The 21,550-nt window shown below is 37.7% G+C and overlaps 1 protein-coding gene across 13 annotated transcripts in view; it reads left to right on the top strand.

Annotated features, from left to right (window-relative positions):
* PARD3 (par-3 family cell polarity regulator) overlaps window positions 1-21,550 on the top strand; it is a 446,652-nt gene that overhangs the window by 36,094 nt on the left and 389,008 nt on the right. For all 13 annotated transcript variants that reach the window (XM_050332175.1, XM_050332238.1, XM_050332169.1 and 10 more), the window contains exon 2: window positions 12,979-13,080. In XM_050332175.1, coding sequence (XP_050188132.1) covers window positions 12,979-13,080 — 102 coding nt within the window. The remainder of the gene's footprint in view (window positions 1-12,978; window positions 13,081-21,550) is intronic.

The following is a 21,550-nucleotide window of genomic DNA, read 5'->3' as shown; positions in this document are numbered from 1 at the left end:
CTCAAAGTACATAAAGAACTAGAAACTGGGGGTTTCAAACTCAGGTTTGACTAAGTAGAGGATACTCTCTAATTTGTCTAGCAGAAGAAAAGAAAGATAATTACTTGGGTTTTACAGGGCTTGAAGGTATAATTCTAGGTGGAATATTATGGCGCGTTTGAGTATATTTCTAACATTGTCCTTGTGCATCCAATTACAGTAATTTCTTGGTATCTTCTGTTAAAGTTTACTCTCCCATCTTTGTTACAAAGATGGGAATTTCTAGTTTAGATCACAGTATGATATATGACTGAAAACACTACAGTATCATGTCACTCTTAAATTAATCAAAACTTCTGGAGATTCAAATTGTGGCACCCTGAGCTCAAAAAATTAAATAGTTTTAACAATTTCCTATGTGAGATACTCACAACTCAGCTGAAAAGACTTGAATGTTTGCCTCTTGTTCAAAATAGGACCTGGCATTTCTTCACTGATTTTAATAGTTATTTTTTTTGTTGCTTTCTTTTCTGGTCAAGAAGACTAGCTGGTTTTACTTCTCTTGTAATAAAATCTTCTGCTTTAATTCTGACAAGTGCAGACATGCTGTTAGAGATTTAAGTGATTTTGAAAGATGTGTAATGGGTTAGAGTTCAGTGTAGAGCTGTTAGCTGCTCCCTATCGCTGGAGGTGACAAGGGAGAAGATAACTGAGGGAGTAAGAGGAGGTTTTTAGTGCTGATCCCCATCTCCCTGAATTAGTGGATTCATTTTCAGGGCTTAACTTGGCAAGTTTTCCTTATGTCGATGGGTGCCAATGCAGTTAGGTCTGTGAGGGTGTTACAGGAAGGAATGAGGATGTTGTTGGAAGGAATACTGTGGTAAATGAAAGGGGCACACTCTTAAATAAGTTTTTTCCAATAGTTGTCATCTGTGTTTGCTTTAACATCTTGGAATGTTAGATCTGCTTTCTGCTACTGGCCAGGTATGGAAGTGATGGTGAGTCATAAGCAAATGCAGACAGTAGAGAAGAGTGGGTTTTGAGCCAGAGGGGTCAGAGGAAGAGGGAAGGTTGTGGTGCACCTGGCAGCTGAAGTTGGCAGGTGTTTTTTTGTATTTATACCAAAATCTGGAACAGGAAATGAGATTGAGTGAGGAGATTGAAAATGAAGAGAGTCCTCCTTAAGTAATGAGTCAAGATGAGGGCTCAGGACAAGGAATTTTCCTGTGTTACAGTTTTCCCCTTATGAGCTCTCTTGACTACTCCAGAGTGTGGCAGTGGGATTTTTTTTTGTTTTGTTTTGTTTTGTTTTGTTTTTGTTTAGTTTTGTTTGTGTTTGTTGTTGTTGCTGTTTGTTTGGTTTTTTGTTTTGGTTTTTGTTTGGTTTGGTTTTTGGATTAAACTAGGGCTAGCCTCAAGCTTAGACTAGACCTGAACTTAGTTATTGAATTGACGAAGAGAGTTATTGCCGATTTGTGAGAAGGAAATGTTACTGATGATCTCTGAACAAAACACAAATGTAAATTAAATAGCACAAAAGGTAAAATGTAGAGTTGGTAGCAGTTACCATCTAGTTCTGCTTTTATTTTCCTGCTGAGGTCTGCAGCCAGCTGTGATGTTAATTGCTTTTCATTTTAAACATGGTTAATACCCTGCAGCATGGTCAGTAGGAATACAACCATGTTAAACCTAAAGTTACCTTAGGGTCAGTTTAAAAAAAAACCAAAACAACAACAGAGAGTATTTCTCTTTAGAAGTAGTGAATACATATTCAAAACAAAACAAACAGTTGAGACTACTGTTTTTAGAAGTTCAGTTTTAAGGTACTTCCCCTCCTTCACACTAATGTGAAGGACTGCATTGCAGTTCCTGCCCTGGATTAGCAGCAATCAGAATCTTGAATTCAAAGAGAATGGCAGATCTGTTTTATTTAACCTTATAAAACAAGCATGACTGTAGTGCTTGAATTTATATAGAGATTTTTCTCAAAGTTTCAGAAAAGTGCTAGGCATGTTTAGAAATGAGTGACTACACACTTAAATTAGTGCCACTAGAAGGTATTGAAATTACACTCCTTCAAAAAGATTGGGCAGTTTGGAAAAGTTATAGCTAAATATTGTTGCTACAGTTGTTCCCTGGAGATGAAAATAAGGCCTGCTTTGGTTATTTCAAGTATCTTGAAAAGTATTTAAGATACCATTAACATGATACTATGATTATTTCCACACTGCTTTTGCAGATACCTACTAGGAGAGAGTTTTCCTTGGTGCGTTTGACCTGTAGGCATCTGCCTGTGTGTGTGTACAGGAGTGTGTTAAACACAGATACTGTTCCATGATCCTTATGGGTGGGATGGTGGAGTGGTGGTGTGCAGAGGTCATCTGGCTTCGTGCCAACCTTCTTAGGCCATGTAGAAAGCTTTTTACATGAGCTGCAATGTGCCCACATAGGAGTGGAGAACAAAGAAAGGGAATATACTTTTCGTCTTGGGAACAGCTTTATTTGGCACAGTGGGAACTCCTGAACCTTTCAGTCCCCATTCACTATTAGCAGGATTTTCCTACAACACAAATCAGTAGAAATGCTCTGTGTATATATTCTGGGTCCTAGGACCCTCACTGCTGTTGATCTGCAGGTGCTTTTTAGCATATATTCATTTTTCACTTTATTTGTGCCTTATACCAGCTTGATCTGACAGCTGTAGGTGACACACCACTGCTCCTCTGAACCAGACAGGGAATTATTGTGTAGGCTGCAGGCAGTGCCCAAGCACTGCTTGTGTGTGCTGTGGTGTGTAGGGGATCTCTTGCCATATCCATGCTGCTTACAGCAACTGCAGAGGAGGCAGGGAAATCTCGTGGGTGCCCCTGTGCACAGCTGACTGGGAGGCAGAGGAGAGTAAAGCATCTGAGGTGCTAAAGCTATAAATCCTGTCAAAAACATGAGATATCATAGCTGACCTAAATCAAGCTAAACTTTTTGGTGATTCACATAACTTGCACATTCCTTTCACATGGTTCACCAAAGCTGTTTATATTGCAAAGTCCTACTCACCAACCCTTGACTTTGAAGCTCCCAGAGGAATAATGCAGCCATCAGGGCAGAGTGGTATTTCATACTTTTTCTTACCTTCACAGTTACAGTGGGTTGTAAATGTGAGGCACTGTATGTAATAATGTTTTTGCAACTCTCTCTGTATATTAATCATTGTTAAGAGATCACATACTACTCAATTAATTACCTGTGTCCACTTGGGAGCATATATCAAAACTGGTGGTTTCTGTTTTTCATGTCACTTGTTAATAATGGCCCCCAAATGAAAATCTGATTTCAATTACATTTCTGAAATAAATTAGGCTCTTTGTTTCATGTAGAATGCCACTTGGGTAGACAACTGAATTTCTGCTCTCTTAAATATTTCCTTGAAACATTTTACCAGACTCACTTTTTGTTTAATCAGCATTGATCAATGATACATGTTGGTCTACAACATACATGTCTGTAGGCACAGACATACCTATCTGGTTGGTTATTCCAGTAATGTCCATTATTCTGGTCTAAATTTAGTACTGTATTTGGAGAATGTTTGTGGTGGCTGAAAAAAACAATGAACCGCTTAAATCCAAGCAATGCTGTAATGATGGGTGGAGGTAAAAAGCTCTTGAAAGAAACAGAAAGCACTTCTTTCATCAAGTTCACTTATGGTTCAGTTGTCAAGCTGCGATCCGGAGATGTTCTGCATTTCTTCAGCATTGTTGCCCAAATTCTAAATCCCCGCATATAAGATTGTACACCATTATACCCAGTACATTTCACTACATACTCATGAGCTATGCATTAGATTACTGTAATTCATATCTGTCATCTGGAGTTAATACTAATAATTACAAATTGCAATGAAGAAACTATTTTGTTGCATTATTTGTTGTATTTAAATGCAGATAATGAACTAAGCTCTGAAGTAAGCAAAATGATCTGAAAAGGGCACATTTATCTCACCTTACTTGGGGAGTTATCACAGTTGCAGTTTGTGGCAGTGCTTTGATAGGATTGTCTAGGATTTTCTTACATCAAAATAAATCACATGTAAAAGTGTTATTTTGCAGTTTGGGCAGTGTTATTCAGTGCTCAGAGCATGGACACGATGGAGTTTAGAGACAAAATGTCATCCCACTCAATATGTTTTTCTCAAATATTTAATTTTTTCCCCTTAACAAACAGAACATAATTGTTTACAGCATAAACAATCAGTAGTCAGGGTGAAAGTGTGTTAATCTTTCGTAGCCAGATGTAAAGCTTTATTCTTCATTTATTAATTCTCAAATTTAGTTGCCACATGCATTCTAGTGGCAGCACAAAAGAACTTTTCCTTTTTTTTGTGGGTGTCTGACTCGATGCTAATAGCAGAGTTCAGATGTTGGCCAGGTGCTGAGGAGCTGGACCTGCCCTTTGGTGGTGGCACCTCCTAGTGGTTAGAGAGCCATGTGCTGTGAAGAAATGTCTTAAGGTCAGTTTTGACAATGGGCAATGTTTTACGTGCAATGTTTTTGGAATAGGCTGCCAGGAGACGTGAAAAGCAGCCATAACCCCAGGACCTGGGGGTGTTGATCAACAATTGACTGAACGTGAGCCAGCAGTGTGCCCAGGTGGCCAAGAAGGTAAATGGCATCCTGGTTTGTACCAGTAATAGTGTGGCCAGCAGGACTGGGGCAGGGATTGTCTCCCTGTACTCAGCGCTAGTGAGGCTGTGCCTTAAATCCAAGGATCAGTTTTGGGCCCCTCACTTCAAGAAAGACACTGAGGTGTGGGAGAGTGTCCAGAGAAGGGCAGTGGAGCTGATAAAGGGTCTGGAGCACAAGTCTGAGGAGGAGTGGCTGAGTTAGCTGGGGTTATTTAGCCTGGAAAAAAGGAGTCTCGGGGAGACCTTTTCGCTCTCTACACCTACTTGAAAGAAGACTAGCCAGGTGGGAGTCAATCTCTTCTGTCAGGTAACATGTGATGGGATGAGAAGAAGTAGCCTCAAGTTGCACCAGAGTGGGTTTAGATTGGATCTTAACAGTTTCTTCACTGAAAGGGTTATCAAGCATGGGAACAGGCTGCCCAGAGGAATGCTTGAGTCACCATCCCTGGAGGGATTTAAAAGACGGGTAGGTATTTTACTTAGGGACATGGTTTTGTGGAGAACTTGGCAACGTTGGGTTAATTTAACGGTTGGACTTGATGATCTTAGAGGTCTTTTCCAGCCTTAGCAATTCTATGATTCTATGCCTAGTCCTGCACTAGGGAAGGAGGAGCCCCATGCAGTGCCACAGGCTGGGGCTGGGGCAGGAGCCAGTCCTGCACCCTGGCAGCAGGCACTGTCCTACAATGGGCCAGCAGGGCATGCCCAGGAGACGAAGGAAGGGATCACCTTCCTCTGCCCAACATGGTCCATGTCCAAATCTGGAATATCTTGAGGTCCATTCCAGTCTGAATTATTCCTTGACATTAAGTTATTGAGACATATAGTCTGTGCTATTTAACAGGTAATGAAAATATGCAGTACATACTGAAGTTGATTTAATTAATTAGTGATGTGATTTCTCATGGATTGGTATAGAATGCTTCTAGGTAAAGTGGATGAGTTAAAAGAATAAATAAAAAATTCCAGACTTTTGTTATGCATTAATAGGAAGAACTTACATATCCTATCCCAAGGTAGGAAAAAGGAAGTTTAGCTCTAAACTAGATCATAGACTACTTTTCTTACAGATTTAGGAAATCACCATTCTTTTTCAGAAGAGCAAGAGATTAATTTATATATATTCGAAAGTTCATGCAAACTGTGTAGTAGCTAATGGCCAAGGTAAATTTAACATTTTTAATAGCAACCTTTTGCCAATGGAAGCAAGATCCGGTAGTTTCTTGATGCTTTTTTTTTTGTACTCCAGTAGTAATGCAGCACAACTCAATATGTAGTAGTGTTCCAGTGGTTTACTGACCATATAATTTCAATTTAGTGGGGTTTAGGAGACATTTAATTGCTGAAGTGGACAACTATTTGGCTCATTTGTTTTTTAGCTATCAGACTTCTATGCTGAAGACTAACAGTAATAGTGTAATGTGATCAATTTTTAAGTAAGTTACTGTTATTGTTGAAACTGGACATGCCAGATGCATGCAAAACCTAACATTACTTTTTTCTTCATAAACACACTTTCCAACATGTCAGTATCTCAGGAAAAGTGGTATTTGCCATATGTTCAGATTTTTTCTTGCATGGATTTCTTGTAAGCTAAAGCCATTTTAGCAAGGCTGGGAAATCACTGCTGAGTGTAAAAGTGGAACAAGATGCTTCAGTGATCAGACTTGTATGTTTGTTTTTTTTTTTCATAACTGGTATCAGATCAGTATATACCTCTTGGTTGAGGACACTGTATGTACTCTTGTATATTTGGAAAACCAGAACCCTTTACCAAACCCTCTCATAACAGCATGATTTGTGACCTTCCTGGGTGTGTATTCCTCTTTCTCAGTAATACAGAATTGCAAGAAGTTAGCTTTAGTGTGGTACATCCTCAGAATGAAGAGCAGTTTTACAGGTTAAGGATCAAAAAGATGAAAGGGATAAGGGTTATTTTCTGCTGTACAGAGTTCAACTATTTTCTGTTGTTGTCTGTAGCCCTGTTTTTCTTGACTTCATGAGATACAGGTCAAGGTGGAGTGAATGTGCTTTAAGATTGGTGTGAGGGGAGTGATTGTAGGTGGAGTGAGGTCAGAAATGGAAAAGATAACTGTCCCTTCAACTCATCACCTGGTAACTTAAGAGCTGCTACAGGTATCACTTGCTTTCTGAGACTGGGCTGCTTTCATTAATGTTAAGTATTTTTCCAGCTTGTGCCCTTGCCGGGACAGTGAATGCATTTCAGTTGTACCGTTAGTGCCAACTGTCTGGGCTGCAGCATCAACATCCTTTAGAGAGCACAGTTGTATTTGAAGCTCATTCTCCCATTGCTGTTCCTGTGTGTTATGCAACAGGTCTTTGTGCCTGGAATTTGAGGAGGTAGACAGTGGGAAGGAGATGCAATTCAAACCCAGGGACTTGTTCTTGCTGGCTTGTCAGGCCGTGGAACGTAACTGGAATCCAGCTGATGCTGTGAGCGTTCGTGGCTTTCCTTTGGCACCTGACTGCTTGTTTTGACGGTTCCCTCCTGCAGCACAGAGCTAGACAGGGAAATGAATGAATTCACTGGCAAATTTTCAGATATATTAGTTTTTTATTAACCGTCATTTTCCTTTCAGACTGTTAACACGCCCAAATGCCATATGCTGCTGAACAGACAAGTCTGGGTACACACCCCAGCCTGATGATTTAGTTGGTTTTGATCTCTGTGTACTCTTTTACCACAAAGGCTTTATCTGCTCTCAGACAACTCAATCTAGTGAAGATAGCCACACATATGGCCTTGTGGTCTTGAATTCCAGATGATTTTAAGCAAAAACTAATAATATATACTTACTTCCCCTTTATCTCCTCCTTTATAAATGAGAAGTTATATTGACAGACTTGGATATGCTTCTGCTCTTTCTGTAGTCCGGGTGGTGAGTCTGTTTTCCTTTGTGAGTTACACTGAAATACCTGTGCACAACTGTCCAGTTGATAGTGTTTTTGCAAAATAATTTAAGGATCTATGTGCTGAAAAAGATTCTAGAGCAAAAAGCTATGAATTATATCTAATGTAAATAATTACAGTTCTAGAAACATGGTCTTTGATAGGCACAGAGAGCCTCTGTGAGCTCAGCTTGGCAAAGCCAATCCATTTCCACAGAGACTGCTGTGTGGTAAGAGATACACTTCCTATTTGGGCCACAACAGATTAAAAAATACAGGAGTGTGTGTAAAAATAGCTAGTTTACTCGATGTCCAGATCTGTAACAAATGGTAGTGGCAACTACGTTGATCAGCACCCAGCTGAAGGCTGTAGGTGGGAAACCCAGGTTGTTATGGTCAAAAATAAGAAGTACAAAGACCTCTTGGGGAGAGCTTGGTGTCCTCCCCCAGTAGTGCTCTCTGCATGGGCTTAAAACCAAACACAAGAAATTAAACAGGCACACCCCCTTGTCTGCCATCCCACCTCCAGTTGTTTTTTCTGATGCTTCAGGACATCCTCCTGGTGGCAGATGAGATTAAATCACAGTAGTGGGCATAATTTGTAAACACCAAGCATTGTACAGCAGGCTTTTACGAGCCTGATTTTCTGCTCTCTGTTAAACAGATGGCTGCTGCTGAGAAGTTTTGGTGCTGTCCTCTTGTATGATAGGGACAAAGTATTTAAAGAATGATCTTATATATTGACGCTTTTTATGTTAAATATTTCAATAAATTTTTGGAAGAGGTACATTTGCAAAAGCCGAGACACCTATTTAGATGTGAAGTAGTAAGAAATCTTCCTATGCAATTAATAAGAAGACATTGCAGTTTCCATTCTGTTTTCTAGATATTGTTTTCCACATATGGTCCTTGTTTCCATTATGTGGGAACATAAAATTGTTAGCTGCAGAACAGTGAATGATACTACTTAAACTAATCGTTTTCTCGGTTTTTCCTTTGTGTTTTTTAGAAGTCCTATTTTATGGAATAAACAGAATATGAATGGCTACATTCTTGCTGCTTTTGTAATGTGCTCTTGCTTCCACTCTCAGTGCTGGTGTTCACTTAGCAAATATTTATCTCCCATTACTGAGGACTTTGGAGCAGAAAATGTGGTGCTCATGATTTAAATTATGAGTACCTTTGTAATCATAGTCAAGTAGAATAGTTAAATGGGTGTAGACAGGAAGCAGGAGATCTAACTTGCTTAGACTTGAGCTAAGTGATGCAATATTTAAATGAAGATATTATAAATCAGGTTTAGCGTTACTTCTGTCCTTGTATTCAATGAAGTGAACTTGCTGGTTCTTCTGCATGAACTAGTGACGAAGGCATCTATACAGCTTTTTCAAAGTAATTGCACACTGCTAACTCAAACACTGGTGGAGCAGTGTAGTTAATAAGTTTTCTATCAACGCCTGTTTTTATGTCTAAATGCATTGCAGATTTGGAGAGTGCGGTACCCTTTTATACAGTCATAACAGTGAGAGAATATAAATGTGGCTTTGTCTTATTGACAAAATGTGAAAATCTGATTCTAATATACAAATTCAAATTTTGAAACAACAGCAACGTATCTGACTCTGGGATGTTTTCTTTTACCAGAACAATTCTGAATCGGGTTTCTTGGAAAGTTTGAGTGATTTTTTAAAATTTTGTTTTGTATTTTTTTCATCTTTACAGAAACCTCCTTTAATAGACAATATACTTTGCATTTTTTCCTGTTTAATAATTAGATGACATTTTCTACTTTGCTTGTGAAAACACCCTGTTGCACATGCCCTGAGAATGTCACCTCTCTGTGGGCAAGTGTTGGTGTCAGTCCCTCATTTGTGAGCGAAATCTCACTTGATAGCCCTGCGCTGCCACCCAGAGAGAGTGACCCCAAAAGGGTTCAGGTGTCCTGAAGGAGTGATTGGACCACTTTATCCCACAGATAAAGTTGTGTCAAGTCCAGTAAACTCAGGAAACAGCCAGTTTCCACTTCATGACTCTTTAAGAACTGGTCTAAGCCAAAACAGTGTATCTGACTGCTTCAGAAAATGTTTGAAGACTTTATTACTGCCATTGCATAGGGAATTGTGAATATTTGTTTACTAGCTGAGATCACGAAATACAACGTGGCCAAGCTGTGAATACAGATAGGTTTGTAACATCGATGTAGTAGTACTTGAATTCAAATCAGTGTCAAGTCTGGTTCATTTTCTTTTGTATTTAGCAAACAGTGCATGTGAGTTGACTCTTACACAACATTATGTTCATTTTAGACGAATCACGGAATAGGAACTTAAATGTGAACATTTATGCAGTTTGTTTTCTTCCATGTTGTTTGGTTGGTTAATATATAGAAATAATTGCTAAAATTTGGAACCATAAATAGCTGTGGATTTTCATAACTCAGTGGAATCAGTGGCTTCAGTGTTGTTGTTTTCTTCCCCCGCACCCCTCTATGGTATAACTAGTCTCTGTATAAGTACTCCCTTCTCTCCTGGACCTCTCTTCCCTCCCAAGCCTCCCCCACCAAATCCTTGGTTTATGCAAAACCTTTAATAGAGTAAAAGAGGAGGGCTTGAGAGAAGGGCTGCTCTGATGTTTGGCGAAGGCTTTAATGAAAAGTTGCATTGTTATTTCATATTTACTTACCAAATCCCGCCAGAGCAAATTCTTGACAAACTAGTTTTATGTATTTCTTGTCTGGTCTTGCTCATGTATTGTTTTGTATCAGGACCTTGTCTGACAGGAAAAGCGACCAGAGCAGTTCAGGCTATGGCACTACTAGTAGGTGATGCAGGAAAAATGAAGTCTATCTAAACCTTCTTATGCAATATTGAGAAACTTTTAAAGGAAGTAATTAGCAGAAGTGATGCAGCTTATATTTCAAAGCTATTTTTAAGTAGATTGTGCATGCTGGAATAGCACAATAGTGATTTAGAAGTGGGTGTTCCTACTATTGATTCTGTAATCACGAATGTTTTTTTACATTTGCCTTGGAGGTAGGAAATAGTTGTGGTAGGAAGGAAAAAATAAGGATACAGGAATATTGAAGCTGTAGTTTCAGTTTGGGTGCTGTTTGTTTTGATGGATGTAGTAGTCATGTCACTGAGCTGGTATTGCAGTTATTTGTTTTTCATGTTTCCATTCTTCAGTAAGAAGATTAAGTGTTGCAAGCAAAAATGGTGAAGTGGGTGATGTTTCAGGGAGCAGACACTCTTAAAGCCCAAACTAGGTTTTCCATCTCTGTTTTTGCAGTGAAGGCTGGCTTATGGTTCAATTCTGGCTTGACTCTGAGAGGGAGAAATTAGCAGAGGAAACCGAGTCAAGTCCTTTAGGAGTGCAAGATGCTTCATAGTTTGTCTATTTAGTTGTGTCTTCAAAGTCTGGGTCTTTCCAAATGTGCATCAGTCTTTGGTGTAGATTTGAGAGACAGAGGAGATTTCTGTAATGGGCTAGAGGGTGAGGAGGGATCCTCTTCCCTTTTAACTTGAGAGCAGACTTTGCAAAGGCACCTCTTTGACTGACTTTCCTTTAGAACATGTTTCTTAAGGAATGTTGAAGGATTTCTGGTGTACACAGGTGGCTTTTCCCAGCCCTTTCTGTGTTAGTCGAGTATTCAAACTTATAAAAAAGTTCATCCTGGTATTTGCATTACATACCTTTTTTACAGAGCGGGCTTCTCTATCATGTAGCTATGTATGCACCTCTGTATGCATGATAATGTAAATTATGTAATACTATTTTTAATTATTCCTGAATTTTTACTTTTAAAAAATAGATGCTGGATTATCTCCTGTAATGTGCTACAACAGTAAGTGCTGCTTAGGGAAAAGCCAGGTACTAGAAATCCAGTTAATTGTATAATAAATACTTGCTTAGAAGAAATGGAAGGTAATGATATTTAATACTTAGACAAATTAGAGAAAAAGTCTGTAATTTAATTTCTGAAATGACTAGTCTAATGACTCTATAATGTAATTCTGAAATCTGATCATCATCTGATGATCATCTTACAGCAGCATTTAAGGTGGATGTACTTATACAATGAAGCAAGTTTCATAGTTATCAAAGTTCTCCAAAATATTTGACCCATGCATATATATCATGTGCAAATAAATAGAGTTCTGGGATATTAAAGCCAAAATGAATATCCCTTTATATTGTTTTATTCAGTATGTTCTGTCAAGATTTAAGTACATATACGGATTTAGAGGAATTCTGGTGGTCCCATTTCTTCTCCTGTTCTGTTGTTAAGAAATCAAAACATTTTCAAGGCTTTTTAGGGTGGAAGCTATTTATTTAGTTATTTAGTTATTTAGTTATTTATAACTTTTCTTTTTGGTGTAGTAGATTTTTTTTTTCCCACTTCTAGACACTGATATTTGAAAAAACTGATGCTAATTGCTATTTTTAGGACGTCAAGAACTTGCGACATGTTGCAAGTTTGAAGGTCCTCACATTAGTCACCTCGTGCAGTCACACCTTCTCAGTGAAACGCGAGGCAGCTCCATTAATGTGAGATACTGAATAACAGCCCCAGGATGTTGTCTGGGGGCGTGTTTGAGATGCAAGAAAAATTATGTATCATGTTCAGGTTGAGTTTCCCCCGTTAGAAAACAAATCCTTTAAGGAGTAGCATGTTGAGCACTAAACAGCCCTCGGGTCATGTAGCGATGGGCAGGAGACACTTTGTGGACACAACCCTATTCCTTATGGTTTCCTTTGGTATCAAAAGTAATAATAAAGACTATAAAGCCGGTCTTCCCAGTTACTGGTAGATGCATGTATAAGCACAAAACCACACACACACACATTTATGTGCGTCTGTATTTATGCATTCTATGTGTGTGTCTATGTAGCTTTTTTTATTTAAAATGTAGAAAGTGCTCTTAGTATAAGATTTATATACTCCATCTACTGACTCTACCGAAGGACAGGTAGAAAGCCCTTTGATGGCATTTACATATTGGTTTGCACCCTTTATAACTGTTCTGTAAATAACCCACAGCCTTCACAGCTGTCCTGTAATAATGTGTGCCTTTTGACCACTGTCTGAGATAGTTTATTTTGAGGACAATGTATTTTCCTTTTATATAGTTCATATGTTCAGTAACATCGGGAATGCTGTTCCCTTGTGTGTCAGTGATAGGATTGTGACTCATACAGAACTGATGAAAGTGGGAAGACTCCGTATCTAATCTGAGACAATTTAAAAAAAGAATTTTGGTTTTACATGCCAGTTTATCTACAGAAATATGACCTAAATAGATGTTTGGTGTCAAGCATTTGTAGGATGCGATGCTAACTTTGTGGTTGAGTAACATTTTTCTGTTGGCATGTGATGTCTGATACTATTTTCTTCTCCTTTTGTGCAGGATCCAAACTACTGGATACAAGTACATCGACTGGAGCACGGGGATGGTGGGATCTTAGATCTCGATGACATTCTCTGTGATGTAGCCGATGACAAAGACCGTGTAAGTACAGATGGCTACGAAGGCAGCTCAGTGCCAACTGCACTGGGATATCAGTGTTCTGTGTTTCCTGCATGTGTCCCAAAGTAGGAGTCAATACAGAGGTTTTGGAGGGTTTTTTATGTAGTTTGCTTGACAGATGTGAGTAACTGGTTACTGTCTTATTTTTTTTTTAAACTGAAACAATGGGTTTCCCATCCTTTTTCATTATTTAACAGTTCAAATAGGAAAAGAAGGCTGCAAGAACAAAAAACCTTCATACAGTGGAACAATAATGCAATTAAAAAAAAAAATTCTCTAAATCGACCTTTTAGCTTTGTGTTACCAGTTGAATATGTCCAAAAAATTTCTGGTTCTAAACTGTGGAGTGTTGGATTGTTTTTCAAAAATTGTTTTTGGCAGAACTGCTAGTTACACAGAACTTGAGACAGTATTACACACTGCTGGGTTTTGACTGCTTTTATTCTTTTTTTTAAGTGGAGATTTAGGTCACAGTCAGCTAATAGACTTTTGTTTATTGGCTGTTTGTTTGAGGTTATAGATATTTGTATCTTTGAGTTACATGTTCAGAAAAGGTAGGTAGGAAACACTGTGGCAAACTGTGAAGTCATATATAAATATGCCACTTTTCTCTGGAAAGAGATGTGTTTGCTGAAGCTCTTGAGAGAATCTGAGCCTGATACAGACTTCAGTCTGGAAATGTGTTTTAGGACCATGCTCCTTCACAGACAGTGAAGCGACAATCCTTAATTGTCGCTGTTGGAAGCAACAGGCACTCTGAAGGCTCCTTGAAAACTGGCCAAATGATGACTCTTAAGCTAATTTTTCAGAAATAGATACTTTGCCTGCAGTTATTTCTTGTGACAAAATTTAATTTACATGGTTATTTCAACCAGGACTTTATAAAGAAGAATTATGTGAGGAGTCTTGGCATATGGAGACTCCTCGCTGTCTGAAATGTTGGGATTACTCAAGCCGTATAGAGTAACAGTGCCGAGTTTTCAGGAATTTCTTCCATAAAAATAGTGCCCAGCTAAGATTTCATGAAAAGCTAATTAAAACCTCTAGTTGGCTATCTCACTTGAAGTGCTCAGCTGCATGATTAGTTTAGCTTTTGCTTACAGGCCTCAAGGAGGCTGGTGCAAGTTGTTACTAAAATTATGTATATATGTATGTATGTATACACACAGTTATTTAAATCATGCACTTCTTAGCTCCTCACGTACTCCTCCCTTCAGAAGAAATTTGAATTCTGGTGACTTCAAGACCTTATTCTTTGGCTGTTACCTTGCCTTGCTGCCTTCAAATGGGGTAATTCCTTACAGTGAAACTCTGTGGGTGTTTTTATGTGCGTGACTAATAGTTGAAAAACTCTGACTGCAACTGAAGCAGGCAGTCACTATTACAGTATTGTTTTTGTGTATAGATGGACAAGATGCCTAGCAATTAGTAGTATTTATCTCTGCATTTGCCAAGCTCATCTCTACTGATGGCACTTTTGATTAAAATTTTCTTTTTTTAAAGGACCTCATAGTATTGATTAAAAAGGTACAATATAAACATACAGTGTGCTATACTGCTTTAGATCCTGGAATTAGTCATTCTCACTTGACCTTCACCTTTGGTTCTTTTTGAGTATTTTGGTCATTAGTCATTGGTTTTTCAGTTTCCCCTTGGTGTGTTTTACAGATCTCTTTCCTGGTTCCCTTTAGTTTTGGATTTTTAGCTTTGCCTCCATAGCATGTGTATCAACTAGTTTTGTGTTGGCAGAACCTAGTATAGGTCTCATTAATGCAAAGCTTGGATTATATCTCCAGTTGGGGATATTTCATATGTGTACACTTAGGGATACCTTGTAAAAAAGCATTTAAACAAATGGTGTCTAAACATTTAATTGAATGATTACTGAGGTCTGTAGGATTAGTTGTGCTCAAAATTAAATATTAGCCTATATATTTATCTTTTTTATTTTTTAATTGGGGCAAAGATATCTAGAATATTGCAAAAATAAACACAATGTTTTTGTGTTCATTTTGACAAGAAACTTCCTTGCATTCTTGAAGAGGAGCTTGTTGTTCTGTTTACTACCTGACATCTGTACTTTTTAAAATCAGTTTGCTCTTATCATGGTTCTTTAGACTTAAAGATCAGTTCCAGGGATAAATGTATCTTTTGTCTTTTTAATGTTGCTTTTATTCCATAGTTGTTTTTGCAGTGTCATATCAGCACAATACAGAATGCAAAGCAGCTCAGGGCTAACTTGCCCTCCTGTATTTGTTGCTCTGTATAGTTAACTGCATTAGTAAAATAAAACTCTTAAGTGATGTGAAGAATATATTTACTCCTATTCCACTGTCTCCATGGAGAAAATGTTCTGTCCTACAACAAATACAAAGACCCGTAGAGAGAGCAGCTGTTCTGAATGGAATGAGAGAAATATCTTTGATGGTGTCCTTCACATTAAAATGCAGAATGGTAGGGTGACTTTATTTAGCTTCTTCTGTCCCTATATTTTGGTGTTCTCATGTCACTTACAGAATGGATGAGTAATGGTTAGCCAGTTGCTTTCTGAAATAATTTGTGATGTTCAGTGTTGTTCCTCCTTAAAAAAAGGAGAAAAACATGAAACAAACTACCCAGAAAAATTGATTTTACTAAGCTGTTTTTTTCCTTTGTTCCTTTCTGAAACAGCTTTTCTTAAGCCCTTTAGCATAGTTCATTGAGACAGTGCATGATGCATTTTAACTTAGCTGGCATGTGACTTGGACATTCATATTACACAATACAACTACGCATGAACTTTCTTGGTTCATGCAGTTAATGGTAATAACAGAATTAAACAAAAAATTAATAAATGCTCATTTGAATAATTTTTTTCTTAGAAAACTTTTTGTAATTTATTGAAATGCAATTTTTTCCCAGGTTTTACTATGGAAATATGTGTAGTTTTCTATTGAAATATATCAGGGTTTTTTATGCATGCATGTCTGTGCATACATGAAGACAAATGAGTTGACTCATTCTCATTGTTTTTACAAAATATTTGGCTACAAGAAACAAGATTCTGTTTTCAACTAGTAGCATCTATTCCAGTTCTAATATGAGCATGTTTAGTACTGTTTGTGAAAACTCCTGGAAAAGCTTGGGCTGATGAATAGCAAATATCTATTTTCCAGAAATAAAAGAGAAGAAACTCCCTTTAACTCATGTTTAGTCCACTGTGTAAGCTACTCTCATTATTTTAAAAATACTGGTTTCTTGTGCGTTTAGTGATTAGACCAGTGTTTTAAAGACAGTTTAGCAACCTGTTTTCTTTGGATTCCTGCTACTTGCACAAGTTGCCCTCTCTTTGAAGGCCCTCAAAAAACATATGTCAACTTGACAAGTTTCCAACTTGATGATAACATACTGGATGACCTCAGTTCAGTTTTTAGTAGGCGGACATTCTCAGCAGCAGAAAAACCCCAACTGCAGAATAAAGCCAAAATCCAACTATCCTTAGCCATGTTCTCTTCTGGCAGACTGAGGCACATAGACATTTCACTGATCCTCATACTTTGGGAGTAATATTGAACAATTTTCTGGGATCTCAGAGGCCCTTGTTTATCCATGGGAAAAACATCCAGGAAATTGTGGTGTAATCTTCCATTAAAAAAAAAAAAAAAAAGTTTATGAGTATAACTTGCTCCCAGTTGAATGAATTCTCACTGAAACATTAATCTGTACTTTGGACAACTTAAAAAAATTATTTTATGTGCAATTTTGTGTAATTGTTTTCTGCATAATAATGCTCAGACTGTTGCTCAGTGGAAACTTTAGGGATCAAAATATCTGTGTTTGGTGTAGCTACATTCCTGAAAAATCAGAAGTTTTTCTTCCCAAGAGAATAAGAAGGATCTGCCATTAACAGCCACTGGTTGTGGTGAGCAGCTGGGCAAATAGAGCTACTTTGGAACAATTTAGGTAGGAACGTAATGTCAATTACTCATAAATTAATTTGCTCAAATGTATTATTTTTTTGTTTGTTTGGGATTAGCAACCTGTAAATGTAAAAGCATTAGCATCTTATAATTTGCTTTATCACTGTCCTAATAAATTCAACACTACTTCTCAAAAATAATCACTGTAATCTGGTGTACGCTTAGATTTACAGCCTGGCTTTATTTCTCTAAACTAAGGCAGGCATGGGCTTTCTTTGCTTAACATTTTCAAATGTTCAGCCAGCTCTTCACCCTGCATAATTCATAGTTAGGCCCACTGAATGCAGAGATAAAAACCAGAGGAATATGGTTTGGTCTTGCCTGGAATGAAGTTTTGTGCTCAGCACAATGTGTGTGGTGTTCGTATCTGGCCCTGGTCACTGTCAGTTCAGGGTGGTGTTGGTGCTTACTGATGTTTAGACATACTTTGAACCTCCTGAAATGACACACAAGAAGTTGATGGTTTGAGTGGAATACTAATGGTGAGATTGGGATGGAGATTAATTTCATAGATCTGTGCTGAAATGGAATTTATAAACATTCATGATTTAGATTTAACCATGTTAACTGTGCAAACTTCTGATGAAATTCGGTGAAATCGTTTCCTTTGCATCTGCTTTTAGAGACTTACAGAGACTCTATTGATATTATTATGAATTTAGTCCCTGCCTGCTTCTAGTGTGATGGGAAAAAGTCTTTGAGCATATTTGAAGGCAAACTAGGACCTTTTCCCAGTGTAGTGGAAAGGAAATGAACTATTGGGTTTTGTGTTAAAACAGATGGTCAATTCTAAATAGTACTGTTGTTTTGTTTACTTCCTCTTGGAAAGCTCTGTTGAGTTAGAGAAGCATGTGATACGCAAAATGTGGGTTTGGAAAGGATGACTGTTTTGTTTGTAACAAATGTTTAACTTGAAGCCAACACAGAAATAAGGCTATTTTGAGCAAATGCACTATGGTGTTAAGGTTAAAGGCTAGCTCAGGACTGGAGAGCTGTGATTACAGTATCTCACTGCTATTGATTTTTGCCCTTTCAATCTTCTTTTTAGGGACAATTATGCAAGACCCCATTTCTGTAGTGAATTCAGGGTACTCCAGTGATAGCAGGATGCTGTTAGAAAGAATGAGATTCTGGTAACTCTGTGTCTGTTCATTCTCTAAAAAATGTAAAAGAGCTTTTGAAGTTGATGAAAGTTGCACAGATAAACTTGAGTTATCTTTAGATTTCCATCAGCACATAATCAGAATACTCAAAGTACTGTTGTTTGTTCTAAATTTGTGTGTCTCTGCCTCATTTAAGTAAACTTGCAGCTGAATTTACATATTATTTCTCTTTGACTCTGCAAGTTAAGAATTTAACCCTAAAACCATGACTACAGAAGAACAACAACTTTTTGTACTTCTTGTTTCTACCATAAACAGAATAAAACTCTGGAGTGAATGAAAAAACAGCTAGGTCCTATGCAGCAAATCTGACAGCAAATCCTAAAAATGCAAAAAAAAAATTACTCAGAAATATGATTTTTATTATGTACAATACCATGATTGGTATGCTCTTCTTTTCTCCTCAAAACCTTTCTATCAGAATAATTTTAACTCTTGCTGTGATTGTGTCTGCCACAGTGTGCTTGTTCTGTCACTGCATTCCCTGTATCCCAGGAAAACAGGATGACCTTGAAACAATTTGTTGTTACTCGTTAAGTGACTTGGCAAAACACATTTTGAGCATAAGGCATTCTTTTCTTGTAACAGCTCAAAATAACTGCTTGAGCCACCAAGCTTGGGAAAGTATCGATGCTGGCAAGGAAACCCTTCGTGTAACAATTCCATGATTATTTTTTGTTAAAAAATTAAAAACCTTCAGGTTTTGAACAATGGGCTCTTGATGTCATCTACTGTTTGTCAGTGGGTTTTAATTATGTTTTTAGAGTGACAATTTTACATGGACTGAAATTCTGAAAATTTGGTAAAATCAGAATATGTCCAGTTCAACCAAGTTTTCTTGCTTTAACACTAGGGACTCATTATTACTGGGATGATTTTTAGGTCTATTGCTGATGGATTTAAAGTAGAAAATCAAAGTTCTTACAGAATCACAGAATATTCTGAGTTGGAAGGACCCACAAGGATCATAGAGTCCAGCTCTTAAATGAATGGCCCATACAGGGATCAAACCTACAACCTTGGCATCATCAGCACCATGCTCTAACCAACTGAGCTAATTTACACAGCCTTTATTTCCAGCTGCTATTTCATGAAGTCATGTTTGGAAGTAATAAATACAAATATTATCTTCCTTCAAAGAATGGAATTAAAACACTTGTATGCATTTTCCAATCCCTAAGATATATTAGATGTAACTAAGTGTTGTCTCCCATCTGTAGTTCTTAGTTTTTCACCTGTTTCAGCACTGTTCTTCAAATTATTAACCTCCTTATCACTTAGTTTTTTCTAGCTGTGTGAAGACAGCATTTCCATTCATGATTTGCTGTTTATTTTTGAGGTAAACTGCAATATCTCAATTTCTTTCCTGTATTACTAAAGCAGTTGAATCAATGCACTAGGAATTACCAGGTAGGAGAAGAGTGACATTTATAAATTTATAATTTACTTTCCATGGAGATCTGAATTGCTGTTGGTAAATCTGACTTCTGAAAATCGAGTATCTCAGTAAAAATTGTTCTCTGAGGTATAGCAGGCCCATGCATGAAAATGATATATTGGGGAAGATCATGACAGTGTTGTCAAGGAAGTCATACCTTGTGCCTGTATTCTCAGCAGAAAGACAGATCTAAACAACAGTAACTGGGTTAGTACAGTCAAAAACCCCACAGACTTGGCATGGAATAAGAGGAAGGCTCTTATGGATATATAACTGGTTGGAAGATGGAAAATAAAGCATGTATTGTTCAACATCTTTGCAATTGTTCTGGAAGAAGGGAAGGAGGATTTGAATATTGGAGTGACCAATCTCATTTTTGTGTATGAAACTGAACGTTGATGGTGAAAGCTGGTCATGAAGGGTTTCAGAAGCATCCATGGAGTAGACAATAACAAGGTGGATGTAATACCATTTTGGCAAAGGTGATGTGTTTTTTGAGAGAGACTACTTTAACTGAATACACAAACTAATGAGTTCCGAGCTAGCTGTTACATTTGGGAGAATGTTTTTGATTTTGCAATAGACCTCTGGGAACAGTGGCTTACAGTGCAGGGTACAGCTCTGTGAGACATAATCAGGTCTAAGAAGGCTTCCAGCAGTTTGCCCTTGTGTCTACCTCTCCCTCACATTTTCATCCCTGTCCTACCACTTAGCTTGTGTGTGCTCTGGTACTCTTTGGACCCCATTTCATAGCAGATTTATTTACTGAAATGGTAGAAGACTCTTCCTTGCAAAAATAGCGAGTATTTTTCTTCTATTTCATAAACATGCTAAATTCAACAAAGGATGGTCCCTATGGTGAAGTAAGGGGTGAAGAAGGGAATGAGTGGTAGAGTCTTCTGCTGTGTGTGCTGGTGGTGAGACTTCTACTTCCTGCAACCACAAAAGAAGCAACCAAAAAAGATTTTGTAGAAATAGCAAAAAGCACAGAGCAAATGCCAGCGTTGACTGCAGGTATAAATTAAAGGCTTCTCTAGCAGCAGTGGACCAAATTTTCAGCCTTGAAAAGAGGTTGTAAGAAGCAAACTGTAGATGACTGTAGAATCAAAGGTGTCATTGAGGAATTGCTCTTTGTCTTTTTCAATGCAAGGTCTGGGGCATCAAATCAGACTGAAATTTTCATTATCAAAGTAAATGAAAGGAGATATGTTTACTATTTAGAATACTACCTTTTGTTTTCAAAATGTATCTGTTGAGTGCTGCAGATTCTTGTATTTAGGGGAATTGTGAATAAGTATAAATCAGACCTTTAATGATTTTAAGGGCCTCTCTCCTTTTCAGTTTCCTTTGTAATTTACTTCCTCTCATTTGGGAGGCCTTTCACTAGTGCTGATAATTCTTGTTACATTTATTGCACCTGTTTTAGGTCTAATGTTTTTTTAATTGAAGTGAAATGATAAGTATTGTACTTTGTACTTGATACAAAGTCAGATGCAATTTTAAACTTTATTTGTGCCTTTGTCAGTCTTAATTGCTAATATTCATTTTTGTGCAAACAAGAATGATGAGACTGTTGTAACTAACTATCTTCATGTTTGCAAACTTTTCTTGACCTTAATTTTTCTGATAGATCAGAATACCTGTGATTTTTATCAAATACTGTAGATGCTTAAAGAAGTTCTGGAGGATATATTTTTTCTTGAGACGTCGTGGTTTGTGAGCACACATAATGTCAAATTGTCTTCTTTTTATCCTTCAAAAAGGTGATGCTTGTAGATCATGGGAACTGGTAATTTAAGTAGGATCCCAGTTTGTGAGGAAGAATCTCTTTAATCTAAACTTTGGTGAAAACCACAGAGAGTGTTGAAATGATGATGGTCTCAGAAGGTCTA

The sequence above is a fragment of the Myiozetetes cayanensis genome, unplaced genomic scaffold, assembly GCF_022539395.1.
Source record: "Myiozetetes cayanensis isolate MyiCay16 unplaced genomic scaffold, myiCay2020 scf1, whole genome shotgun sequence".
In the NCBI taxonomy this organism is placed as follows: Eukaryota; Metazoa; Chordata; class Aves; order Passeriformes; family Tyrannidae; genus Myiozetetes; species Myiozetetes cayanensis.
The sequence above is the reverse complement of the archived record's forward strand: the minus strand, read 5'-3'. Positions and strand labels throughout refer to the sequence as shown.